The 27,906-nt window shown below is 43.3% G+C and overlaps 1 protein-coding gene across 2 annotated transcripts in view; it reads right to left on the reverse strand.

The window, feature by feature from the left end:
- NMNAT2 (nicotinamide nucleotide adenylyltransferase 2) overlaps positions 1 to 26,505 on the reverse strand; it is a 96,472-nt gene extending 69,967 nt beyond the window's left edge. Inside the window, exon 1 of one of the 2 annotated variants that reach the window (XM_081121466.1) lies at positions 26,308 to 26,505. In XM_081121466.1, coding sequence (XP_080977592.1) covers positions 26,308 to 26,392 — 85 coding nt within the window. In that variant the 5' untranslated portion in view covers positions 26,393 to 26,505. Of the gene's footprint in view, positions 1 to 25,554; positions 25,941 to 26,307 lie in introns of those variants that run through there. The other variant, XM_081121465.1, reaches the window with a different exon arrangement.
- Between the last annotated feature and the right edge of the window lie 1,401 nt (positions 26,506 to 27,906).

Genomic DNA, 27,906 nt, shown 5'->3' on the forward strand with positions numbered 1-27,906 from the left:
ACCATGGGCTCTGTTCTAAGTGCTTAACACGCCTCCCCCAGATCCTTGAGAAAGGTACTCTTTCTTTTATTACCGCGGTAAAATATACGTAGTTACATAAATATACATGTTTAAGCTCTGTGGCATTAAAGTGCATTCACACTGCTGTACAACCATCACGACACTATCTACCTCCAGAACTTTCTCATCTCCCCAAACTGAAACTCCGTGCCCATAAACGAACCATCACCTCCTCCCCTCAGCCCCTGGCAACCGCCAGCCTACTCTCTGTCTCTATGAATCTGACTCCCCCCCTTTACAGAAGACGAAACAAGCACAGACGGACCGCTCTAGTGACTTGCCTAAGGTAGCACAGCCAGCAAATGGAAGACCTGGGATTTGAACGTGGGCAGTCTGGCTCTGGAGCCCACGAGGCCAGGTGAAAGGGGATGGAAGTCCCTTTGAGGGAGACAGCCAGGTTCCTCATTTTCCTAGTGCCTCATCCGTCCGAGACACCAGGCTGCACCCGGATCAGAGCAGAAGACTGGCAGGCCCTCTTTGGGTCCAGGGCTCAGGATGGGAGAAGAAACTGGATGATTCATACTGCTCCACCTACCCTCTCCTAGTACACTCCCTATGCATGTGCACGTCTGTGTGTGTGTGTGTGTGTGTGTGTGTGTGTGTGTGTGCCCGCACACGCGCACACAGGCGTAAGTGGCAAGAACCTGACTCTGGACTCAGCCAGGCCTGGGTTCCAGGCGCGGTTCTGCGATGCACTAAATGCCTGCTCTTGGGCAATTTATCTGACCTTTTCTGGGCTTTCATTTCTTCTTCATTAACATGGGAATGATATTCTCTCCCTTACTGGGATGCTTAGAACAAGGGTTAAATAAAAAGAATTTGCTCAACCATCGGACACAGTGCCTGATACAGAGCAGAAACTCAGTCACCCTGAGCTCCTGGCCCCCTTCCTTCTCCACCTCGCCCCTTCTAAAAAGAAAATGGAAAAACCTCCATGAACACGCTAGAGCCTGGGCCAGTCCTTGGCTGCTCCAGCCACCAGACATGCTGGGGACAGAAGGTCGAGGAAGGGGAAGAGGCATGGGGAAGGCGAAGGACTTGTTAATCCTGGGGGAATGAAATCAAATCCCCAGAAAAGTATGTGCTGTCTCTTGCATCTCAAGGATTGACAGGAAAATTAGAACATCAGGATGCTGGCAGGCTCACAATAACACTGATGCTGTAAAAAAAAAAAAAATCCCAACCTGAACTTCCATCCCCCGGCCAGCAGGCAGGCTGGACGGCTCCTGCAGGCACCAGTGTGCTCCCCACTGTCTCCCCAGAGCCTAACAGTGTGCTGGGCACACAGAGGGCAATCGGTAGATACCCACAGAATCGGTGAGTGAGTGAGTGCATGGTGCTGGCCACACTGCCTAGCATGTGTTTTTACTTAGGAAGAGCAAACTGCCTGGATAAATATTTCAGGGTGGATTCCCCATCTCCTACACACACACACAAGCTAAGGGTATGGGAGTCTGATTGATGCTTTCAGCCACCACGGCGGGGGGGGGGGGGGGTGCCGAAGACAAACTTCCTGAAACTGTAAACTCAAGGAATTTAAAAGGCCAGAAACTCGGGTGTTCTGAGCTCTGCTGGAGTCTGCTGGAAGCTGGAAGTTAAGGAAAGGGGGAGCTGCTGTGCTCCCCAAATTCCTTCTCTCACATGTGAGTATGCATGCTATGCTTGCTTCTCAAACAAGAGGCAACTTCAGGAGGACATTTGAAACAGGTCAGAGGCTCCTCTGGAAACACAGGCAGGTGTCTCCGGGAACCGGGGGGTTGCTGGGTACGGGCTGATGAGAGAAAGGCCACAGCCTCAGCACCTCCTCCTCTTTGGAAAAGTGCCTCTCTCCCCGCATGGGTGGGGGATCACCTGCTCACACTTAGGCCAGAGTCAGATCCCTCATTCCAGGAGGGGCTGTGATTCACAGGTGAGCTTTGAAAAGGGTGTTCGTTTAATTTAAAGGGGAGAAGAAAGGGAAACAAATGCTCAGATGCGGACAGATTTCTCCAGACCTTAATTTGCATTCGCTCTGCTTTCAGAGCATGTGATTTGTTCTCTTATTTTCCACCTCTGTCGTACCACAGGCGAGGAAAGGAGGCTCGCTGATCTGGATCCTGCGGTTTCATTGCGTATTGATGTCAACACCAGGGAAGTGAGGAGCCCTGAGAGGAGCCTCAGATGGGCTCCCGTCTTTCCTCTAGGATAAGGGGTGAGAAGCCTCAATCCCCGCCCGTTTGCAGGCTTCAGCGTCCTTCAGATCTTCAGTTCTGACAGTCACGCTGTGTCACCTCCCCAGATCTTTCCTAGCAGCCAGGCCAACCTTGATACAAATGCAATTAGGAGACCTTAGTCCCCTCCCTAAAAACAGAACGCCTGTTGATGTTCCCAGTCTGTGCTTAAACCCTGCATTTAACTTGAGTGCTGACAGTCATTGACCCTCAATTTCAAAAGAGGAAATCATTCCAGCCTGGCTTTTCACACGCGCAGAGAGTCAGGCTTCCAAGGCTGGGGGCAGGAGGCCATTTAGGACAATCACCTCGGTTTCCTAATTCATGTCCCCACCCAGGGTTCAGCCTTGCCTCTCATTTGCCCTCCACAGAGCTGCCATCACACTGTGATCATGCCACCCACTCAAATTCTTCACCATCAGCTAAGCTCCCAAAATGAATAAACAAAATAACAGCCCATATCTGATGCTGCCATTTACTTATCCGATCACTGGACGAATATTTGTTGAGTACCTGCTTTGTGCCAGCACAAGTTGATTCTGGCCAGTCTCCCCAGTCAGATCTTCTGCACCCTGTTCCCTCCACTCCATACTCCCTACTCTCCACTTTCACTTGATCACTTTCTATTTCCTGATCCTGACCTGAACTCTCCCTCCCCTATGCCTTTGCCCAGGCTATTCTCTGCTAGCCAATTCCCCTCCTCCACACCCACACATCAACATTCTACCTAGCCTCAAGGACAACTCAAGGGCACTTTCTCTATGAAACCTTCCCCATTTCCCCAAGTCAGCATTAATCACTTCTCTGACCACCTGCCACTCCCCCATCCCCAGGAAGACGTGGCTGTTCTGGGCTCTGAACTTCTTGAACACCATGCTCTTTCTGCATCCCTGTTATGACTTTACACCAGGGTAGTATTATCTCTTTACTACCATTCATCAAAAGCAAAGCTCACACTTATCCCCCTCCCTCTACTTTAAGTCCAAAACAAAGCAGCCATTCAGAGTATTTGTGAGTAAATGGGCACATGAACACTTTCTCCTCTGTTCCCATGGCACTCCATACTCATAATTAGATCATAGATCATGGCCTAGTCTAGAGTGGCTATCTTCTTAGGCCTGAGAACTATTTGGGAGACTTAAAATTCATAAGGGAGTTCAATTCTGCTCAGTTGATTGTCAATAATAAGGCTCTCTTTGCAGAGATTTTCCGCCAGGAACCCCCACCAAGGGCTTCCAAGGAAGATCAGGGAGAAAATTCCCTTTGTGGTGCTAGCTGAAATCCCATATCCCTCATCTTCTCTAAGGAAGAAAATATTCATCAGGAAAGACAACAAGACAATAGGCTGAGGGCACTGGTGAAAACTCACTGAAGCTGGGGTGAGGAAATAAGAAAAAAAAGGAAAACTCTACCTCTGGTGGAGGGGCAGAAATGCATATTCATCATCGCATTACATTCGGAAAAGGGGTAATAACACCTGCCAAAGCTACACCCCTGAGTCCAGATTGATAGTGATTGTCTTCGGCTGAAGCTCATCAGAACATCAGAGAGTGGCCCCTCCCCATATCCACTTTCTCCACACTAGCAAGCACCAAGTAAGAATAACGCTGGAAGATGGCTGGGACAGCTGCAGAAGGCAGATTCTCTCTAGGTGGCAGTGATAAGGGAGACTCAAATCCATGTAGGAAGATTAAAATTCAAGTAGAGGACAGACATTGACAAAAACCCTCTTGTAAATTAGTCTACACCATAAACAGATATCATTAATGTGAAGCCTTGGTACACTAAGGGTAACCATAGCAACAACAAGCTTCAAACCCAGACTACCTCTTGACTAGATTAATATAAACTCCCCAATACTAAAGGTCTACCAAAAGTCAAGTTGTGGTAATCTTCAAGCATAAAAAAAATATATGAGCTCATTTTATTATCTACTGTACTATACAACATATCGGGCTTTCCACATAAAAAACTACAAAGCATATAGAAAGGCAAATAAAAACATAGCCTAAAGGGGAAAAGCAATCATTAGAACCAGAGTCACAAATGATTCAGATATTGGAACTATCAGATTAGGAATTTAAAATAACAACAACCAATGTGCCAAAGCTCTAATGGAAAAAGCAAACAGCAAAAGATCAGATTGATAATTTCATCAGAGAGTTAAAAACTATAAGAAAGAATCCAATGAAAATACTATAAATCAAAAACACAGGAACGGAAACAAAGAATTTTATCAGCAGGTTTATCAGTAGACTTGATATAAGTAAAGGAAGAATCAGTAAATCAATGAACTTAAAAAATAGGTTAATGGAAATTATCAAAAGCTAAAACACAAAGAGAAAAAAAGAGCCAAAAAAACCCCCCAAAAAACAGATTTGAGAATCTGAGAGATGTGAGACAATATTAAGTCCACAGTATTATATATGTGTGTTTTGAATCCAAAAGGGGGAGTGGAGTGGGGAAAGAATGGGCAAAAGAAATCACTGAAAAAATAATGACAAAGAATTTTCCTAAATTAGTGAAAGATACCAAATCACAACAAATCCAAGAAGCTCAAAGAGAAAATCTAAAGGCAACAACAACAAAAAAGATACATTACCCACAGGAACAAAGCTAAGAGTTACAACAGACTCATTGTCAGACCCATTTAAACAAGATGGAGTGCTATTTTTAAAGTGCTGAAAGAAAGAAAAAAAGAATCAACCCTAATTCTATACCCAGCAAAAATAGCTTTCAAAAGAGAGGAAGAGATAAATACTTTCTCAGACAAACAAAAGCTTTGAGAATTTACTACAAACAGACCTATTCTATCAAAAATGTTAAAAGTTTTTCAGGCAGAATCAATGTAATACAGGTCAGAAACTTAAATCTACATAAAAAAAATGAAGAAGGAAAAAGAATTTTTTTCTTATTTTTAATTGTTCTAAAAGATACCTGACTGTTTAAAGCAAAAAGAGTAATAATGTGTTTGCAGCATAGGTAAAAGTGAAATATATTTTAAAAACCATATATAACAACGATGACAAAAAGGATAGGAAGGAGAAATTGGGAAAATACTGTAATAGGTCTTTACATTTCACTTGAAGTGGTATAATATTATTTTAAGGTAGACTCAAATTATTTTTAAAATGTGTATTATAAGCCCTAAGATAATCACTAATATAAATAATAAGTCAATGGAGGAGATGAAAATAGAATTGGAAATAGAATTCTGATTAAACCTAGAGATGACAGAACAATCAGAACAAATAGAAATCAAGAAGCAAGATGGTAAGTTTTAATCCAACCATATTAATAAACCCTTTAAATTTGAATGATTCAGACATACCAGTTAAATAACAGGTACTGTCAGATTAAATTTTTTTAAAAGACCCAATTCTATACTATCTTCAAGAACCCCACTTTTAATATAAAAACATAGGTGAAAAGTAAAAGAATGGAAAAAGATATACATGCAAATACTAACTAAAAGAAAGCTGGAGAAGCTATATCAATTTCACACAAAGTAGACTTCGGCCCAAGGAATATTATCAGGGATAAAGAAAGACATAACATAATGATAAAATGGTCAATTTAACATGAAGACATAATAGTCATAAATGTTCATGCATCTAACAACAGAGCTTCAAAAACAAAGGTCTGCGTGCCCCTTGACTGGTAACAGAAGTCACCTGTACTCAAGGATCTGACCACAAACTCTAAAGCCTTGAACTCTCTCAAATATTAACAAAAGATATATTCATGATATAGTCATATTAATTCAAAGAATTTTTGAAGGATAAGCAGTGCATCCATTTCTATAGTTATTTTAAATTTTATTTCCTAATCTAGCCAAACCATTAGAAAGCTATACCCTTGAACTGCATGCACTATTTTAGTCCCGTATGGAACTGTTTTCTTAACTGCACTTTGATGTTCTGCCAGCAACTGGAACTAAGAGGTGTTATAAGAAAGCCCCATACAGCTCCTCATTGGGCTTAACATTGGGTTATTTTTGAGAAAGCTGTCCTTTAAATCACAGTGTTCTCTTCATAAGGGCCCATGAGAGAGATTTTTCTCAGGTTTCAGAACTAGGAAAATCTCTATTTCTCTGGGTCGTAAGTCTCTATTTCCTTTGGCTGCTGGGAAACTTGCTCAGAGGCAAATGTTTAGCCCATCGAAACTTGTGACATGCATTTTTAAATTTACCCCTGTATTTATTTATTCTCTTATCCTAATTTTCCCTTCATCCCAATTTTCTGTATTTTTCTTTTAAAATCAATTTTATTGAGGTATAATTTGCATGCAATAAAATTATCCCATCTTAAGTGTACTTGTTCAATGAGTTTTGACAAATATTACCACATCATTTTTGCTAGCCATCTAAAAGCTGTTCTGAAATAAGTAAGAGAAAAAGAAATATCACAGGGCAGTCTCTGCTAAGCATTATCAGGGAGATAAATAAATTTCTATGAGAATATAAGAGGATGATAACATTCTGAATGAAGGAGTAGTGCAGTGGGACACGGATCTTGGGGAAAAACTCTCTTTTTTAAAAGTAATATCTCACTTTTAATTTTAAAGATGGAAATTTAAGATAGAAGTTGAAGAAAAGGTAATTTGGAAAAGGAAATGTCATGAATAAAAGAATGAAGCAGGAGATATTGGTTCAGTTTGGATGGAGTAGGAGGTGAACAGGAAAGAAATATGGGGAAATGGGCCTCTGGCCATGTTGCAGGAGGTTCCGAAAGCCAGGTGGTGTCTTCTTACATTATTGTGAAGGCAATAGGAGCCATTAAGGTTTTCAGCACAGAAGAAACATAATGCTGTTTTAGAAAGATCACTCTGAAAGCAGCATGAAGACTGGAGGGGGATGTTGGGACTGGAGGTAGACAGTGCGGAGGCTTCTTCCATGGTCCAGGAGAGAGATAAGGACCTGGACCAGCCATTATGAGAATGAAGGAGATGAAATGGGATGCCCTGTGACAGGAAACCCCTAGGAAGGGTCAAAGAATTAGTTGTGAGGATGCATGAGAGAGAGATTGATTCTATATATGACCAAAGGGATGGGCATGCCCATGATTCCTTTTCTGGACATAGACTGGCAGACCCTGGGTCTTCCCTCTCCCAAATGTTGTAAGTAGAGAATGTACAAGTTATCATCCAAAAACTAAGCCCTACTTTGCAGGAGTAAGGAGTGGGGAGGGGAGCAGAGAGGGTGAAATGGAGAAGGAAATCCAACTTTGGCTGGTCATGACAGTCAGGTCCGTTGTAGTTAACCAGAACCAAGAGCATATATAATAATAACAGTTACATTTTGCCTCAGTAGAAAATAAATAAGATAACTAACACTTAAAATCACAGTTATTCTCTGTGCGGCACTGTTCTAAGCACATCATGTGTTCTAATTCATTACTCCTTACAGAATTCCTATGAGTAGGAACTTTATTATATATACATAGAAAATAAATCTTGCTCCAGATCACATAGTTGGTTAAAGGCAGAATCAAGAGTCAAACCAGGCATCTGATTCCAGGCTCTGTGCTATTATACTCTAAAGTTGATTGTTCTGGGTCCTGTAATAATTTCCTACCCAGTGAGTGAGTGCCTCTCACTGACTTGAGGTGGGAGGCTCTGATATTTCTGGCTGAGCAAATAACACAAATGTGAAGGAAGGCATGTAAATGAGCGTCTACAGTGGAGTTGGTACTGTCAGTCACCAGGTATGAATGAGCAGGTTATTGGGTAAGATGTTGTATATAAACTGTGACCAAGACCACTGCAAAATATGGAATAGCTACAACAAAAAATATTGTGAAAATCAATGCCCATAGGCATACAAGTGCATACGTGTGTTTTTTGCATGTGGAAACTGTGATCAAACTATATTGATGGTGGTTGAGGTTGGCTGACTCGATGGCCTACAACCCACAGATGCCAGAATTCCTGGAAAACCATTCACCAGCTATCCAAATCTAAAAATACACCTATGGAAGACAACCTTGAAAGGAGGTGAATGAAGGTCTAGTTGAGATAAAACAAACTCAAAGCAGATTACCAGTCCACAGACATGCTGAGCTTGCACCTACTCTGTGAAGACAGTGGTATGGCCTGGCACCATCACAAAACCAAAGTCACGTGATATAAACAAACAAACTGAGCCTAGATTTCTTTCTTTCTTTTTTTTCCTAGAAAAGCTTTCACATTGTAGCTGCAGGCTCCTTTCATCACCTCTCTTACGAGATTGGGCCACCCATACATTTAGGCAACAGATGGGGACTGTCTCAATGTGTGTACATAGTTGGAATCAACAAACACTAAAGTCTGCATATGGCATCATTTGAAATTTGTACCAACTTCCTAAGATATTGGAATGATTCCTTATCACAGGAGAATGTGTGGCACTTATTGGTTCATTCATTCCTTCGGGCATTGTGTCAAAGACAGAGGTAGTGAACGAGACACAATCTCTGCCCTCAAGACACCTAGTGCCTAGTTAGAGAGCTAGGTGAGTAAAGGGCACACATGAGGCCAGTCTGCGAGGGCCCCAAGGGGGTAAGTCCTGGGTGCTGAGAGCACAGGAGGGCACTGAATCATTATGCCAGGGAAGCTCTGGGGAGGAAGGGACATATCTGATGCCTACTGGAAGGACTATATTAAGGAATCAAAATCTTTTGTGTTCTTTTTGTTTGTCTAACTCTACTATAGCATTTTGTTACCTAAAGGACTATGTTTTAAGCAAAACTTATACTCACCTAGAAAAAAAATTCAGGTGTAAGCAAAGGAACAAGACCAGACATTATCAATGGGAGAGAAGAGAACATATATGTCCAAACATAAAGTGTCCAAAAATATCCCTCAGGAAAGAAAGGGTAATCCTATGTATAAATGCTTGCAAAGTCTCTAAAATATTTTTGAGATGTCCTTTCAATTACTTTAACAGCAATGTACTATTGGGAGAAGTTATATTCACCTAGAACAACCACAGCCTATGCTAAGTTTTGGTGCTTATAGACAACATCTGATGAAATAGGTAAAAAGCGAGGGAAAGAAATTTAACACAAGTGTAATAATTATTCCTAGGATATAACCTCACAGTAGCAAGGGTTAGAGATCGTATACAAGCCTTTTAAAGAACACTTTTTAAAAGCAATGCAATTATGTTGTAAATTATTTCTTCATAGTTGAGGTAATACTATATTTATATAATTATACATCATGCCTAATACACTTGACATTATTACATCAATATTTTGCACAGAATTAAAAATTCTTTAACAATAAAAAAATAGCCATCAAGTATGTACTTATTTGTGGAGATGATAAAGAGCTTGCTGTAGGAAACTGAGAAATCAAATCTGTGCTTCCATTATGCGAATGGACGCTTATAGTTTAGGATAAAATTTTATTACACACAGATGCAAAAAGGGCTTTATAACAAACAACTTGGGCAAATGTGGAGAGTGCGTGCTCTGGAAAACTACTTGATGACTCAAAAATGCACTTTAGTAATGATGAAGGCTTTAGTCATTGAAGTTGAAAATGCCTGTAATGAGTTTGGATAAAACTGATGAAATGTGCATGAAGAAAGGCAATACTTACAAATCAACATATTATTTCACAGAGTATATAACTCTAAACCTTCAATAGTAAATATATATATGAATTAAATGTTATTTTAAAAGGCATCTACAGTCTTGAAAGTTTATATATATATATATATATATATATATATATATATATATATATGATGGGAAATGCCTATCTATTTTTTTGTATTTTCTTATTGAGAAAATATGGAATACCCTTGATTTGGAAAACACACTGTACCTAATTAACCCATTAATCTTGACCAATCCCTGTGGAATATCTAATAGAGAGATACAGCAGTATAAAAATTGGATAACTCAAAAAATTACAGTAACCTAGGGTCATTTATCATTGGGGTAAAGAGCCCTTACAACTATACACCTAAGTTATAGCAGAGAACAAACCTGGGTCCCTAAAAATCCACAGTAGTTCCCCATTTGTCTATAGAGTAAAGCCTAACACCAACAACCTCAACATTCACCTGCCTCCACGATTTGTCAGCTATCACGTTTGCACACCTGTCTCTTCGTCTTAACCTGATGCACTGAATGTTCGGACAGATCAAACCACCTGTATTTCGGTGCTGGCCCCGAATGCCCAGCTTCTCTTCTTTTGCTCATGGCCTTCTCTCTGACTGGAGGGCTTTCCCCCTCATGCTCCTGCCATTTCCAGTTGTCTACATCTTTCCCATTTCTAAGGTCCATCTCAACTACCGCTGCATAGTTGCTCCATACATCTCAAGTAAAAGTAGGCCTCTTTCTGTAATCCCAAATCGGAAGCACCAAGGGCTCAGCACTGGTGGCCTTTCCGCTCGAGTGAGGCCAGGGAAGTAGATTCTCAGCAGGTCTTGAGAGCAGGCGCAGTCCCTCCAAATAATAATAATTAATAATAATGATAATAAACACTTAGATAGCACCAGAATACTAACAGCTGGCTCTAACCCAAAATGTGCTGTGTGTTAGGCACTCTTCTAATTACTTTACATAAATGACTTCATTTCATCTTCACAAGAACCCCATGAAGCAGGTTCAATATTATCCAGTTTGCAGATAAGGAAACTACAGCCCAGTTAGTATCTTACCCAACGTGGCCAGGTATAGGTGACAGAGATGAGAAACTAGGCACCTGACCATCAGGCTTTTCTACTAGAAAAAAGAGACTAGCTGTGAGCAAGAAGATGGGCTGGAATATGAGCAACGTGGAGTCCCACATGTTTAGTTGAGAGAAGCAAAGCTCAAACATCAGGCAGGAAGGGATACAGCAAAGTGAAGGTGCAGGGAGGAGTCTATCCAGGGTTTTCTTCCCACTCTGGGCCAGTTTCAGGATCCTAAAGAAATACACGCCTGCCTGCTGCACTGGAAGGCTCATAGCGTTTTATGTATCTCATTACTTTTTAAATTACTAATAAACCTGCCCCATCTTTCCCCTGTTAACCAGATGCTCCTCGAGGATCCATTGTTCAATTCACTTACTATAGTATCTGGAACTGGACTTTTCTCACATGTAATTAATCAAATGTCAAAAACCATTAATCCTCAACTCAACTGATGCTTTTTCATAAAGCAGACGTGCATTAAAGGTAATTTAGGAAGATTCCTATCCAACACTTTGAAAATCATTCTCTGTTGTATTTTTTTCTTTATAGCGCTTTTTTTATTGTCTGTCTCCCCCAACTAGTATATAAGCTACATATGGGCAGAGGCTTTATTCTTGTTTATCACTGCAATGCCTGGCACAGAGAAAGAAGTCAGTAAATACTCATGAAGTGAATATTTGAAAAGGAATGGTCTTTGAAAATGCTCACCAACCCTTGTGGGCAGCCTTCTTCAACCAAGCCTGAGTTAGGGTGTCAATATTATTGTATCCCCCTCAAAGCAAACACAGGTCATAAGCACAGAGAAAAGCAAGGGCTTTGCTGGAGGGGGTTGGGAGATGGCGAGAAGTGACCTCACACAGGCCACAACATTTTACTCATTTCCAGATCTCCACTGAGCATCTCTGTCCATAGTAAGCTCCTGGCCCACGAGCTGGTTACCCCTCTACCCTTCCATGCTGCCCCCTCCAGCACTGCAGGTTCCCAACTATTCTGCCTCCTGGATCTCTGTGCATCCCCCTGCTTGGCCCTGGACAATGTAGGGTCCCTGGTTCACCTCCTCACACTATGGTCCCTATTTAGCAAAAGACATACCCCTCAAGATCCATTGTTTATAGAAGGAAGCAAGGGAATTACAAATAAATCTCTTTTACAACTATCATTATTTTTCTCCATCACACACAAAGAATTTGAATCCAGGCTTTTCCATTTTATAATTGCATGACCTCAGTCAAATTGCATAAGCTCTTCACCACCGTAGCCATCTCATCTTATAAACCCGGGGGGTGAAACTGACTTTTCAGAGCCGTTCTAAGAATTAAATGGTGCAAAACAGGCAAAAGCATCAGGTGCAGAGTAGGTATTCAAGAATGTGTTAATTCTCTTTTTCTCTTGAAGTAAACTCTCAACTATCCACAAGGACCCATGAACTAAGGAGAGAGTTGAGGAATTTGAGAACAAAGCGAATGCAGCTCGTCACCACTGAGGACGTTGTTTCTATGGTCCCGGGGACTTGGAAGCCATTAGCCGCCCGGGCGGTGCCTGTGAGAGGCAGGGGAACATCGCTGCTTTCCCTGTGTTGCGACTGCACAGGGTGAGCTGCATGCCCATCGCTGTGGAAACAGCTACTCAGAAATGCCCGGAGTACCAACCAGCGTCGAAAGGGAGACATGCAGGTCTTAATGACTAGAGGGAATACGCTTTAGGGTTTACAATGAGAAAGTGTCACATGCCAAAGTCACCTTCCCACCCTAACCCGTCACCACTCCCTCAGTCCTCAGTTTCCTTACTATGAGGTGGCTGAGCCCGAGATGGCACCCCGCCTGCCTTCATTGGCACTATATCCAGTATGTAAGAGCTCCCACCACACGCTGTGATTTCCGGCTGGTGCACCCTAATTGCCTCGAAAATACTTGTTAGCTGCTTGATTCGAATGGTAGTGATATAAATTACACTTAAAACCCAAATTGAAGACTCTTGGCTGCTGTCTAAAAGGTGGTGACTTGAAGGAGCACTTGGAATTTTTAAAAAGATAAAATAACGCAGGCTAGGAATGTCTGGCCGGATAAACCGAAGTCCCTTTGGCAGGGAGAACTGTAAATGATGACACACTTATCCCAGACAAAAGAAATAAAGAACTCCTCACCCAGGCCAGGACCAACTCCCTAACGAGTGATATGAAGTGAAACCACGTGAGGCTCTAGGGCAATTTGAAAGTCAGCCTGGGTCAGAGCATAACATTTTTCCTTTTTACTTTTTATGAAGACAGTTTTTGAAAAGACCATGACAGTTCTGACAGTTCCCACAACCTGCAAGCATTTGAGTGATGCACAAGTGAGTTTTCATTCCAAAGCTGATGCCTAAAAATGGATAAGAACCTGACCAAGCAACCCTGAAGGAGGGTAGGGACATCCGATATTCTGCAGCATAGATCAGCACTAGGGAAGTTCTATCACATGAGCGCCCTTAGAGAGACGCCTCTCCCACCACTTCAGCTAGGTCCCGTTCCTGCTCCTTTCGCATATTTCCCGTCTCCCTTCAAACCCCCGCACCTCCTCCCCCGTCCTCACGCTCACCTTCCTCCCTATTGCACTGAGAGAACAGAAACTCTCAGAAGAGAACTTCCCTGTGCTTCCACCACCACATCTACCCACCTACCTGCATGTGATTCCATAGCCTCACTTTCTCTTCTACTATAGCTATGGACAAATTTTCGGTGCACCCAGGCAAAGCCAACTCCTCCATTTTTGCCTATTTAAGAACATTCTTTCAAGATTTCTCTCCTCTCTTTCTATTAGTTTTCCATATCCATTGGGTGAGTCCCATCAGTATACACACATGATCTTATTTCTCCCATAAACAAAAAACAAGACCCATATCTCTTGAACCATGTCCCTCTCAGGCCATACCACCTTTCTCCGCTCCCTTTAGAGTAACAGTTCTCAAAACAGCATCTCAATTTGCTCCCCCCAATCACACTCCTCTTTCCTTCTTATGCTCACTCCCGTCCAGTTTCTGCCCCCACCACTCCAGCAGATCTGCTCTTGTCAAAGTCTTCAACAGTCTTTTTTGAGACACCAACAATCAGTTCTCCGTGCTCATCTTAGTGGGCCTCTCACTAACGTTTGACATGTTGGTCTTGCACCACTGAAGTACCAACTTCACTTGGCTTCCAGGCCATCACACGCTCCTGATTTCCTTCGGCCTCACTGGCTGCTCTTTGACAGTCAAGGTTGCTGTCTCTTCCCCATCTCCCCAGTCCCTAAAGGCCACAGTGTCACAGGACTCAGTCCTTGACCTCTGCTCTATGGACACTCACTCCCTCTGTGTTCTCAGCCAGTCTTGTGGCTTTAAATATCAAGTATTTGCTGATGACTCCCGAGTTATTCATTTCCTTATATTTTTGGCTCATGCTGGTATATGCATACTCAACATCTTCACTTGAATGTCTAATCATCCTCTCAGAAGTAACATGCCCCAAACTGAGCCCCTGATATTCCCTCCCACACCTGCTCTTCCCACAGTCCTTCCACATCAATCAATGCCAATTCCACTCTTCCTGTGGCTCATCCTTCATTCCTTATTCTTTTTCAACAAAGCAGATCATTAACAGAGCCTACTGGCACTTCCTACAAAATATGTCTAGAATCCTATCACTTCTTCTACCTCTACCTCTCTGGTCCAAACTACCATCGTTCCTCCTCTAGTAACTTCCTACCTCGTTTCCCTCTCCAGTCTCAGCCCCGTTGGTCTGGTCTCATCACTGCAGTCACAATAACTCAGTGGAACTCAGATCATGCAATGCTTCTCTTCAAGACCTTCAAACGGCTCCCCTTCTCCCTTGCAGATAAAGTCCTATGTGACCCAACACAATCTGGCCATCCAATATCTCTCTAATCTTATCTACCACCACCACCCTCTACTCTAGACACACTGATTTACTTTTCTCTTGGACATTTGAGAGAAGTACTCACCTTTGCACTTGCTGTTCCCTCTGTCTGGAGTGCTCTCTCCCCCAGTATCCATATGGATAAATCCCTCATCTCCTTCAAGTCTTTGCTCTAGTGTCACCATCTAGTGAGGTCTCCCCAGATCACTCTTTAAAACTGCAACGCCCTCTCCACTCCCCCTGTGTCCTCCCTGTTCCTCTACCCTGCTTTTCTTTTTCTCTATTTTATACTCTGGCACTTATTAACATACTACATAATTATTTACTTTGTTTATTGTTTTTCTGCTTCCTCTAGACTTGTAAGTGCCAAGAAGGCGGGGGATTTTTGTCTGTTTTGTATTCTGATGTACCCCAACAACTAGACTAATGCCTACACACAGTAGGCACTTAAATAAGTATTGGTGGTGTTGGCGTTGGTAAGCAAACTCGTAGAGAGCATCTCCTGGAATCACACGAACCCTAGCTGCTCCAGAAACTAACTCATCTCAAGTGGAAGATAAATTCATTCTCAGGCTAAATCTACTCTTACTATATCAAGATCATATGATCTCAATCATCATCATAGTAGTAATGACTTATATTTATACAGTGTTTTCCAATTTATAGAATTCTTTCTCCCATGTGGTTGTATTTCATCCTCAGGACAACTCTGAAATTAAATAAGGCAAAGAATGTCAATCCTATTTTGTAGATGAGAAAGATAAGCCCCAGAGCAGCTACATACACAGCTTATGCATCCCCCTGACAGCAAGTGCAAAACTGTGATGAACTCAAATCCTCTGACTCGAGGATTAGAACTATTGCTTCCATACCAGTCGACCTTCAAAGAAACGTGTCCTTCTCTAGGGTGCTCAGATGACTGCAAAGGATCTGGGACCTTCACTATCCTGCTGTGGCTCTTAATTTATTCAGCAAATATTAATCAAGTACTTCCCATGTTCCAGCTTCATTCTAAATACTGGGCATCCAGGACAGAATAACTCAGAGCGGGACAAGATTATGCTCCATTTAGTCAATATTCTTAGAGAAGAGATGTCAATAAACAGATAAACATCCCCTACACTACGTCAGGGGGTGACAGTGCTGTGAAGGGGTAGGGACAGATATCCACGTGCAACAGAGCAGATAAACTATGTTAGAGGTGCCCAGTAATAGCTTGTTAACATGTTACCCACCAACCCTCTCTCTCGCAGTGGGGAGATAGTGCTTCAAATCGTTGAGTGGAGATAGTCCAAAAGGTCTTATTAGACATTTGAATGACAAATACGTTTCAGATTCCCAATCTAGATGCTAGATGCCTGGTTGACATTTTCAGAAGAAAGCACTGGGACAAACAGCCCAAAGTCGCAAGGACACAGATTATGCTCATGACCAAGAGCTTTCTAACAAATGAAGCTGTCCAGCAAAGAAACAGACTGGAAATGAGCTCTCTGTCACGAAAAATATCCAATAAGAGACTGGATGTCCTCTGAAGTCTCTTCCAACTGCAAATCTGATTATTTTCTATTCTGTGGAAACTTTTTTAGCCTAAGTCACCATTCATTCCAGTGGGTGATTGTGTGAGGACAGGCACAAAAGTCTGGCCAAAAACCAAGGTTCTCTTGGCAGCCCTCAAAGACAATGAGCAGTCACATGACTGTTGTCCCTAGATCCTTCCAGCAGCAGCAAAAGCTGAGTCTTCTGCAGGGAGATTAGGGGAACAGCCTATTCTAGCCATACCCTGCAGGGCCTACCAAGGGCTCCCATCTAAATAAGATTCTTTGCAGCAAGAATGGGCAGGGTCCTTGCCGGTGACTCTAATCTCACTGGCAGTTAAGCCACGAGTGGCCTCTGTTCAGAACGATTTGATCTGCTTCTTTTTGTAATTGCTCGTGGCTTAATGAGAATAAGATTGTTTTAAGAATTAAAGGAGGCAAGGCAAGGAGAGCACTCAAAACAGTGCCTGGCACAAAGTAACTGCTCAGTGAATGTTAGCTCACGTGTTAGTTGATAGTGATTATTTATTGAGGAGGGTGCACAGAATTGGCCACAACACAGGCCCAGAAAAATTCCACGGTGTCAGGGGTATCAGACGACTTCTGTGCCCCATCCAAGGCAGGAAGAGTGTCTATAGTGGTTTCAGTTCCCACAAAGGCCTGTGGGCACGTGCTCACTGGGGCGAGTTCCAGCCTGGGAAGAGGGAAGGGGAGAGGAAGCCGAGAGATCACCTGATTGACCAGCTGGGTGGTTTTTTCCTTCCCCACCCCTTTAATCCCTACAGTCCAAACTACCCCAGACCCATTGTCAAACAACACAAGGATTCCTCATAGGCAACATTGTGTCTTATTCTTTTTTCCTTTCCCAGCTGTTTCAAATGCAATGTCTTTATGCATTTCTTTTTTAAAAAAATGTTTTTATCACAATAGACTGAAGTAAACAATTTGCATCTAAAAGAAACGTGTAGTGTACATTGCCATGGGTTGTACTGAGTGGGGGATGGAAGCAAGTAAAGGGGATCAAAGCCAGAAAAACAACGTTAAAGCACCCCCCCCATGGCCACGATGGGGAGGGGGTCCCACTAGAGGGACGGTCCTTACCAGCTCCCCACCATTTCTTCCCCACCCACTGTTAGAGCTCCATACAACCACAAATGAAACATGAAGAACCAATCTTAACAAAACAAGTGCAGCTGCGAAGAGCAAATTCCTTACGGAGAAGTCATTCCACCCTGTTTTTATGAATATTCAGAGCCATATGATTTGCCGGGCAAACGAGGATAGTGGGTCTATACATCCCCTAAGGGTTCAGCAGGGAGTTCTTTATACACTACATTTAAATGCAAATGATCACAGAACTGCATGACAATACACTTTGAAAAGTTGATTTAAAACAGCACAAGGCAAGGATTAAGGGACCAATAAGAAGGATTTTATTTTCATTTTCTACAGAGGTTCAAGTCAAGCCAAACAGAAGCCCAAAATTTAAATGCTACTGCAGGAGCCAACCTTGTCACCAAATAGAATTCATTTATGTTCCTCCTCGTATGAAGAAATAGAAGGAAAAAATTCTCTTCATTTTGTTGCTGTTGTTGTTTATCAAAGACAATCAGTATGAGCTTAACTCACACCAAACTGATAATAATACCAGCAAAAGCCCAGAAACCTGACACACAGCCTGTGCCACACAGAGGATGAATCATATCCTCAAAAATACTGGAAACAGTTTCCAGACCCTTATTCTGATTTGTGAGATACCAGGTTGTTCAGAGCCCCCCAGGTTGGGAACCACTGATGTAGGAACATCTTCTGACACAGACATTCATGGCTTTGAATGACAAGGGATAAAGAGTTGAATGTTGGAAGTCTCGGAAGAATGGCCCATTGTGTCCAGTGGGAGTCCACTGCGGAGGGGAGCTTCAGAGGCCTCCCAAGACGTGAGAGAGATGGGAAAGGCCATACATCCCTTGCTTTAAAGGCAATGCCAATGCTAAAGTGTCACCCGCTGTTGACTGGGTGGAGGCATTAGTATATCACTCAAAGATGGAGATTAGACATTGTTCCTATGCCAGCTTCTGTGCAACTCAAACTGTCAAGCACACAAACCTGAGCCGGGGAGGAGAAAGATCCAGTCTGTAAATAGAGGTCATATAGACAGAGAAGCAGTCATGTGCTAGCTGAAACAATCTCACCTTGAAACAAGAGGATGTCTGAGATTTGCTTCAAAAGAATATAAGGCAGGGGTGGGGCAGTGGGTAGGGCTATCAATGAATCAAGATTGGCAATGAGTTGAATATTATTGTAGTTGATAATAATATTCAACTATTGGGATTCACTATATCATTCTGTTTACTTTTGCATGTGCTTCGGTTTTTGAATGTACTCCGTTCCAGAAGACGCTTCGAGTTCTGAAATGTTCGAAAACCGAGGGAACAACAACTGACAGCTAGGCCCCAGGATCTTGACCTCAGCAGAAGCTGAGGGGCATGTTCAGCTTCCGAGGTGTGTTCGAAAACCGAAGCATTTCCTTCCAGGCTTAAGGCGTTTGTAACCCGAAATGTTCATCCATGGAGACGTTGGAAAACCGAAGTACCACTGTATTTGACTTTAAAGATTCCACCTGTCCAACTTAAATGTGACAGTGCCCACCTCTGCTGGGGCAAATTCACCACTGTAGAGAACAAAACCACTTTGCTGCTCTCCTGGGAGCCCTGGGAAAGGCAGTGCTAATAATAACTATGAGGGGAGGAGCTGGACAAGATAGGAAGAAAGTTCAGAGTTCAGTCCCAAACCAGGACCTTTGAACATGGACAAGAGTTGTTTGGAGCTCTCAACAGAACCCATGTAAAACATATCAGCACCACAAATAAAGGGAACACTCAGTAAGCTAAGTCTAATAATAGATAAGATAGCACACAATAGGGCCACATCAGAATGTTGCGTCATGAACTGGGTAAACACTTAAAGAGGGATACAGATACTGAAGATCAGTCGAAGGAAGATGAGCCCAGATGTTATGAAGAGCAGCACCGGCAATGGATGTCCCGCAGAAGGTGCGGGGCTTGTTAAGCCTAAAGAGAAGATTGGTGAGGAGCACAGAGTAGCTGTCTTCAGCTATTCGAATGCCTTGCAAGTAGAAGACAGATTAGACCTGCTCCATGGATCTCAAGGGAAAGAACTAGGGCCAACACATGGAAGTCTCAGGAAGGCCTATGTCAGCCCAATAGAAGGAACAATCTTGAAAAAAAAGTAAAACCGAGCCAAGTGCTATTTGGCTCTTTTGGAACATTGTGCGTTCCCTGGAAGCTCTCAGGCAGAGTTTGGACAAACACGAAGATGTTTAAAAGGGATTTCACGACTGGATGAGTATCTGCATGATTTTCGAAAACACCTTCAAATGGAGATTCTGTGATTTCTGAAGATGAAAACTTCTAATTGACAAACCAAGGTTTTTTTGTTCATTTGTTCAAAGTAGAGTAAATAACACACCAAGCTTCCCTTTGCCAGGTGCCATGGACATAAAATCTTTTTCAAAGTGAAAGTAAATAAAAAGAAATCTTAGCTCCTCTGCCATCCTCAAACAACTTTTGCCTCATGGAGAAACAGTTCCTAGATGTACCACATATCTGACTAAAGCATCCAGGAGACAGTTTTCAGTAATCACTCTCACACATGATTTGCAGGTTCCCACTGTGGATATCTGGGCAGGCTATACTCTGGGATAAGTTTCCACTCTAGGACGCATGAGCCTTCCTACCTTGAGGCAACAATCATCTCATTTTGAGGTCCCTGAGTGTTTGTTATTTGTCCTGTCTTCTGACTCTGTCTTACTTGAATCTGTTTTTCTTTATATCCTGGTTCCCAAATTCTCGTCTGATTTCTGGTCACCTATGTTACCTAAACTTTGAGATTCTGAATATTCCTAACAGTTCAATCATTCATTCATTTGCTAATAATTTCTAGTATCTCCCACATGCCCAGAGCACTGTGCTAGGCACCTTAGGAGATAAGAAAGCCATACAACCCTGGCAAGGACCTACATCTGATAGAGAATATGAAACATGGACAGAAATAGCTACAATCCACAGCACAATGTGCTAAGTGCTATAAGAGAGGTACAAACCAACTGCCATTGGAGTTCAGAAGGAGGTGAGATGCTGCAGAAAAAAGATGTGACTGCAAGAACAGCCTGTAAAAGCCTGATGCAATTGGTGTGTTAAATTTTTAAAAATCTTCAAATATTAAGGCATATAAAATATTAGATTGAAAGAAGGAAGTAGCTGTGAATCAGGAAAAGGGTATTCTGGGGAAATACATCTAATGTTCAACAGCAGAGAAACATCCAACATTAGCCAGAGGGGCTAATCAATGTCCAGCGTGAACCAAACAGGAGAAAACCATCCCCATTGTGAGCATGGCCATTTCCTAAGTCAGCCAGAAAAATGACAATTATGAAATTGGAACTACATTTGCTGCTTAAATGAGTCTTTTTAGAGATTCAGTTTAGATTGAAAAATTGTTCTTTAAAGACTTCCTCTGGGTAATGGACTTCAACTGCACTTTATATTTTTAGAATCCTTTAGATTCACTCCCCATTCGAACCCCAGAGCTAGGTTACATCAGGGGTAGGCAAACGTTTAGTAGACAACCAGATAGTACATATTTTAGGCTCTCATTCCCTATGGATTCTGTTACAAGTGCTGTTGTAGCATGAAAGTAGACCTAGACGATACACATGTGAATGAGTGTGCTTGTGTATGAATAAAACTTCATGAACAGTAAAATTTGAATTTCATAACATTTTCATGTGTCACAAAATATTATTCTTCTTTTACATTTTTCTCAATCATTTAAAAATATGAAAATCATTCTAAGCTTGCAAGCCACACATTGGGCCAGCAGGCTGTAGAGTTTGCTGACCCCTGGTAAAATCAATCACATTGTTTACAAATGATAAGACAAAGGCTAAAGGAGACTAAGTACACTCTCAAAGCAATAGCAATTTCATTTAATTTCCACATATAGAGAAATAATAACGCAATAGGAAAAGACTGGGGTATTTATCCACTCTTTATAACATGATTCGCAGCATGGGAACATCATATATTATCTATAAACTTCAATTCCCTGGGGCATAACAAGTAAATAATGTTAAAAATGTGCTTAGCAAGATTGGTTCATGGTAAGTGAAGTAATTATGTCTTAGATTTTATTGTCTTTCTTAATTTTAATGGTGGCAATCTCTTAAGTTTACAAAAATTTGCCTTTTTTAAAGATCTTGTAGTTCATGTGATGAACCACACACTGCTAAATATTTATCAGCACATAAATATTTCAAAAGAAATATAAACAGTTATTGATGTAGTTTAATCAGTGTTCCATGGAATGAGGATTCCACTTTTCTATATGTACCAAGATGAAGGGTTGGGGAAAATGTAGAAAAATAAAGCATTGGAAAACCCATCTTCACACCCCCAGTAGAATGTCATTTGTTTGAAGCTTTAAAATGATATAATAATAAATCTCAAGGTCATAGAAACCCACAACTTTATAGTAAGAGCAGAAATATAGTTGTTTGAGACCCCCGAAAGGATTAGAGCCGAAAACAAATGTCAAAAGAAAGGATCTCATGGTCCTTACGCTTCAGACAATTAAGCCTGTGGAAAAGAGAGTAGACACACAATCCAATTCTACAAAATCATAGAAAATCACACTAGGGTGAATGGAGTTCACCAAATCTAAAATAGTTGAACATGGAGGGGCTTTAATATGCTTTTAAAATAGGCATTGCAAGCATATTAAACAGTTTTCTGACAGTTCTCTCTATATTGGTAGCAACCCAAATTCATTTTTCATATGATTTCTAGTCGTAGCAATAGGGGTTACATTTCTGATTCCATAAGAAGTAGAGAAAGCCATCTTTATTACCCTTTGAGAGGAACAGAATTGGATCATGTCTCTTTTCAAAAGACCAATGGTTTGAAGCAAAAACATTTTGAAATAGAGAAACTGGTAAATACAGTTATTTTGGAATCATCAAAAAACAGGATACATTTCTGCTGTGATCAATTTTCTCAGTTCCTGTCTTTTTTTATGGCAAAACTAATCTGATCAGTTCTTTTTTTACTTTTCTAACTTAACTTGCTATCTGATTTCCCAGTGGTAGATTTATTGACAGATTTAGCAATATAAATACAAAGAGTTATACTGAAATAGAATCTCTAAATACTTAATAACTAAGAATGTACATGTTTTTTTTTAAAAAAAAAAACAACAAAAAACTAGTGTGAGGTTATCCTCTTATGTAATAAGGTAGATCCATGAAATAAAACATTGTTAGTTGATGGCTTTACTTGGCCAAAAACTTTTTATTCATCCCTGAAAACATTTTAATTACAGTAAAGTATATAAGTGTCAAATATCTCTACATAAATATTAATTTTTTTACTATATGTTTCTACAGCCACAAACAGAAATAATATCAACTCCCCTCTCAAAGTAAAGGGTAAGGTTCATTTAAAAATATTTTACAAATATTGACAACTGTACAAGTACCACTTTAGTGAGATAGTGAGTTTTTAGTTCTGAAGGCCACATCTCTTTTTATCAACAGTCTTTTTTCTTTGGTTAGCAACTGGATTTCAAAACACAGAAGCTCTATTAAAAGTGTCTAACCTCAAAGTTCAGTTTAGGTCTTTTAAATTTTTTCTATTACAAATTTCAGCACCTTAAAGAAAGACTGGTAATTTTATTGCATTAATTATTTCTGTATTGTTGGTGAGAAAATGTAAAAAGCCATTTAAAAGGAGAAAATAGTTTGTGGATAACTGATTTCTTTAGCGATGGGAAAGAGCCCTTAAGGAAATGTGTATTTAGGAACCTCATTTAGTTCATGGCCAATTTGCCTCTCACCTGTTCGTATATGTTTGAAGGAAACAGCGTTCATGGAATTATACAGTCAGCCCATTAGTGAGTACTGTTCCTGCCTTTGGTACAGTGCAAAGGCCTCTGCAAGTGGACTCACAATGTCTCAAGTCGGCCACACACTCTCCACATCACTTAAGCCACTTAAGAAAGTCCCTTAGCCTCTGAACATCCGTTTTCATTTGTAAAACAGAGATAATAGTGCTTTTCTTGTAAGTTTGTTACTAGAAATGTGACACAACATATAGGAAAAGGCTTTGTAAACTAGGAACTACTCTACAAAAATAAATTACAATATTTACCATGCGCTCTAAGATTCCCATAACAGATTGTACAAAAAATAGTTTAATAAGTATTTTGTGTTCCTGTTCCCTTTTCACATGCATGTGTGCTAGATCCTTTATTAGATCATAAGCTCCATAAAGGCCCAGTGAGCATAGCACACACCCTCTTTCCACATTGTTCTCTGGATTACATGTGACTAATGGACAGTCGAAAGGTTTTATTAAGAGGTACTCTCTTCTTCCTCAGTTCCAATAACAAGCAAATAGTCACTATTGTCAAAAGTCTCTTTTCTTATGGTAGGTGAAATAAGCCAGTTAGAGAAAGACAAATATCACATGATCTCACTTATATGTGGAATCTAAGGAACAAAATAAATTGACAAACAAGATAGGACCACAGACATGGAAGCATGAAACAGGCTGACAGATCTCTGAGGGAAGGTGGGAAGGAGGGCGGGAAGAGATTAACCATAGAACTTAAAAGCATATATGCACAGCCCATGGACACAGACAATAGACAGGTGAAGGCCTGGGGTGGGTGGGAGATAGTTAGATGGGGGGGCAAAGGGGGAAATATGGGGGACATTGGTAATACTCTCAACAATAAAATTAAAAAAATGTTAAAGTCTCTTTTCATCTATTCTGTGTCTAAACCTCCCTATTGTAATCCATGCCAATTTCCACATATTCTATCCTGTGAAGTCAGGAGGAAATAGCAGGTCAGCACTGACTTAATGAAAGCCCTTGTCATTGTTACCAAACTCTCTTCAGTTGCAAACCAGAATCCTTGGTTTTCAACCTAAATCTGCCCCTCCTGCAATCCAAAACAAGCAGAGTTAACTGCATCCGAGGCCCCAGGAAGAAAGGAGGAGTGCCTGCTGGCTCACGAAAGACTCCTGGAGCCAAGGAGATACCGAGGAAAGTCTACCCGTGCCTGGGCAACCGAGAGGAAGGAATATAGTACATCAACATAAAATGGCTAGAGAAAATACGGACAGAGACGAAAAGGAGAGGCCGAAGACACCAGAACCAAAAGAAAAGTGAAAGTACAGTGTTCCTAAGGCTCTGATATTCCCTTAGAAGGCTGATGAGATGCTCTGGTCCACCCCGACGTTTAAAACGTCTGTATTTAATGGGTAAGTTGGCATTAGCTCCTAATAAAACGCTTTAAAACAGCTTAAGGGATGGTGAGGAAGGGATGGCTACCTCTCAGCCTCCCTCGTTGGACCCTCTCAATGTGCCTACCTGATCTGCCCTCGGCTCAAAGTAATTAATTCTGTATCCTTCTAATGAGGTTTTTAATAAGCGGGCCCAGTTCAACGCACCTTTCAGGCTTAAAGAGGAATATGTTTAGTGTAAGCCACCTCTCCCGGGCTTTGCCCTTACGACGTGGCTTTCATTAAAGAGCCCCAGGAGAGCTCAGCAGTCCTCAGGCTCGGGGTAAACACTTGCGCCCGCAGCGGGCTCCGGCGCGCCCTGCGTTTCAGCACCGCCGCCTCTGGATAGCGCCCCGCTGGCCGCCCGGGTCGGGCCTCCCACGGTCGCGCATCCATCCCCAGCCCACTCGGTCTCCTCTTCTCCTTTCTCTCAGTGCCAGAAACAAAAAGCAACCCCAACTTCTGACCTCTCCTCGAAGCCTGCTCCCGCGCCCCCCCTCAGGGTCTCCAAGCGCACGCCCGCGCGCCTCCGGGTCCTCCCGGAGCAGCAGCAAAGCCCAGCAAAGCGGCGTGGCTTTACCCACCCGTGCCCGGAGATCTCCGACAGGCGTCGGCCACCTTTCCCTTGCCCCTGCGAATCCCAAACCAGCAGCCAAGAGCCCCCGCTCGCTCCCTCTCTCTCCAAGCTCCAAAGCCTCCAAGATACGAGCGGCTCGAGGATGCGCTTTCCCCGCCCCAAATCGTGTGCGCGTGCACACGCACTCACACCACACACACACACACACACACACACACGCTCCTAGACACACCATCTCACGCCGCAAACCTACCGGATGCCATCGCCTCCCTGCGAAGAGCCTCAGCCAACTTGGGTGGTGATCCATCTACACCGGCTCCCGAAGGGTCGCCCTCGGCGGCCGCCCCGGGCCCGCTCCCGGGCAGCGAGTCCCCGCAGCCAAGCCCGAGCTGGCCAGAAACACCCACCCCATTCATTCAGCCATCCACCCCCCGCGGGGCAGACCGGGGTGCACCACCCTCAAACATTTCACCCCCGGGCCGCCCCAGCCATCACCCAGCCCCTAAATGAACGTTCCAGGTGCGTGGTGAGTGTGTGTCGGCGTCTCCGATGCATAGACCTCGTTTAACTCCTTCGCGCTTCCCACCCAGCCTGGACAAACAGCGCCTTGTCTCCAAACCCGTCTCCTCTCCTCTCCGCGCCCCCATCCGGATCCTCACCAGCCAAGTGGCCGAACCACCGCACAGCCGCACCCAAGTTCTCCAACCGCCGCCCCCCCTCCGACCCAAACCGACGCTCACTTTCGCCCCTTCCCCTCCCCCACGCCTCGGCCCCCGCGCGAGCCGGGTCTGCGCCCAGCCAGGGACGCCTCGAAAGCGCAGTCTGCGTCCGCTCGGGAAGCCCGGGACGGAGCGGCTGCCCCCCGCCCCCCGCGGCGGGATCAGCCCGCGCACCCCTCTAAGGGCCACGCCACGCACCCCCCTCCCGGCTCGGCCGCCCCGGAAAACACCGGCGCGGGGAAAGCAGCGGGGCGGCAGCCGCCTCGGGGGTGGGCGGGGGCGCTCACCGAACATCTGAATGTGCCCTTTGGTGATGGGATTGAAGCTGCCGCAGGCGAGCAGGATGACGTGCGTCTTGGTGGTCTCGGTCATGGTCCCCTCGCTGGTCCAGGAGCCGCTTCTCTTTCTGTGTCTCGATGTCTGCGGAGGGAGAAAGGAAGGCGAGGCTCGGGCGCTGGATGCCGTGGACTCCAAGGAGCCGCTCCAGACGCAAAGCGCGTCACTCCCCGCCTCCCCTTAACGCTTGCCTCCCCGGCGAGATCCGAGGCGGCGTTCGTGCCGCTCTGCTCGGTCCTCCCCTTTTCTTTCCAGCGTCTTTCGCGTCTCTGGACCGTCCTTTCTCGCGCCCCCGCCCACCTCACTCCACCAGGCTCCCCGCGTCAGTGTCTGTCCAGGACGGAACCTGGAGCCCGAGTCCAGGAGCCTGACTCCCTGCAGGATGGTGGGAGCTCTTCCTCCCGCCTCCCTCTGATTCAGTTTTCCTCCCTCGTTCTGAACACTTTTTTCTGGCCACATGTACTTTCTCTAACATTCCTAAGTCCCGAAGTGCTTGATCTTAAGAACTGTTTCTTTCTCTCTTCCTAAGTTCATTTCAGGAGTGTTTATTTCTGCCTTCCTTTTGTCCCTTACCTGCTGGTTTTGAACTGTTGAACTGCGCCCAGGAATAGGGAAACCTCAGGCCTTCCCCTGGTCCTGCTGTGGGCTGCGGCAGTGCTGTGGGATGGGGAGAACGGGAATGGGGCACAGTGAGCTGAAGCTGTCTTGGGAGACGACTGTCATCTTACATAAGCTGCCAAGGGTGAGACAAAGGCTTGTCCGTTCAAGGAATGTTTCTCGAGTGCCCACTGTTGTGTTCCACCCCGTTAGAAACCCTGCCCTGCTGATAAAGCCAAGTCCCTGTCTTCATCGAGTTTACCTTCTACTGAAAGGAAATAAGACAACGCACACACAGATGAAGAAAGTATTAGATGGCAACGGTGCAGTGCTCAGCGAGTGAATGTGACTTACTCTCTGACTGTGAGTGGAGGAAGTGGGACCACTTTAAATCAAGTGGTCCTGGGCAGGTAAAATTTAAACTGAAACCTAAATGACAAGGAGTTGCTAGGACACATATTTTGGGACAGGTAAGGGTTTATTGTGCTCAGAGAAATGAAAGAAGGCCGGTGTGGCTAGAGTATATGAATAAAGGGGAAAACCCTAAGAGAGGAGATTGGACTTGTGATCAGGATCCAATAAAGTAGGACTTTTGGTTAAGGTAGGGTTTGGATGTTTTTCTAAGAGAGGAATTAAATAAGGAAACCACTGGAGACTTTTCTCACCGGGGAAGCAGAACCCTCCCTGGTGCTATCACGCTCGGCCCCAAGCTCCAGAAGGACAGAAGTTCCTTTGTTAGGGGCCTTGCCCTATGTATCTCTTCATCTGGCTGTTGTTTGTGTCACTTAATGTCCTTTGTAATAAATGGATTATCTAGTGGGGTGGGGGGACCATTGAGGGTTTTAAGCAGAGGAGTGATCGGTAATTTACACTTTCATGAGCCCATTCTGGCTGCTAGGTGGGAAACAGGAAGACAAGGAAAGCATTTAGGAAATTCCGCTGGTAGTCTAACC

This window comes from Miniopterus schreibersii, assembly GCF_964146895.1.
Source record: "Miniopterus schreibersii genome assembly, chromosome: 19".
In the NCBI taxonomy this organism is placed as follows: Eukaryota; Metazoa; Chordata; class Mammalia; order Chiroptera; family Miniopteridae; genus Miniopterus; species Miniopterus schreibersii.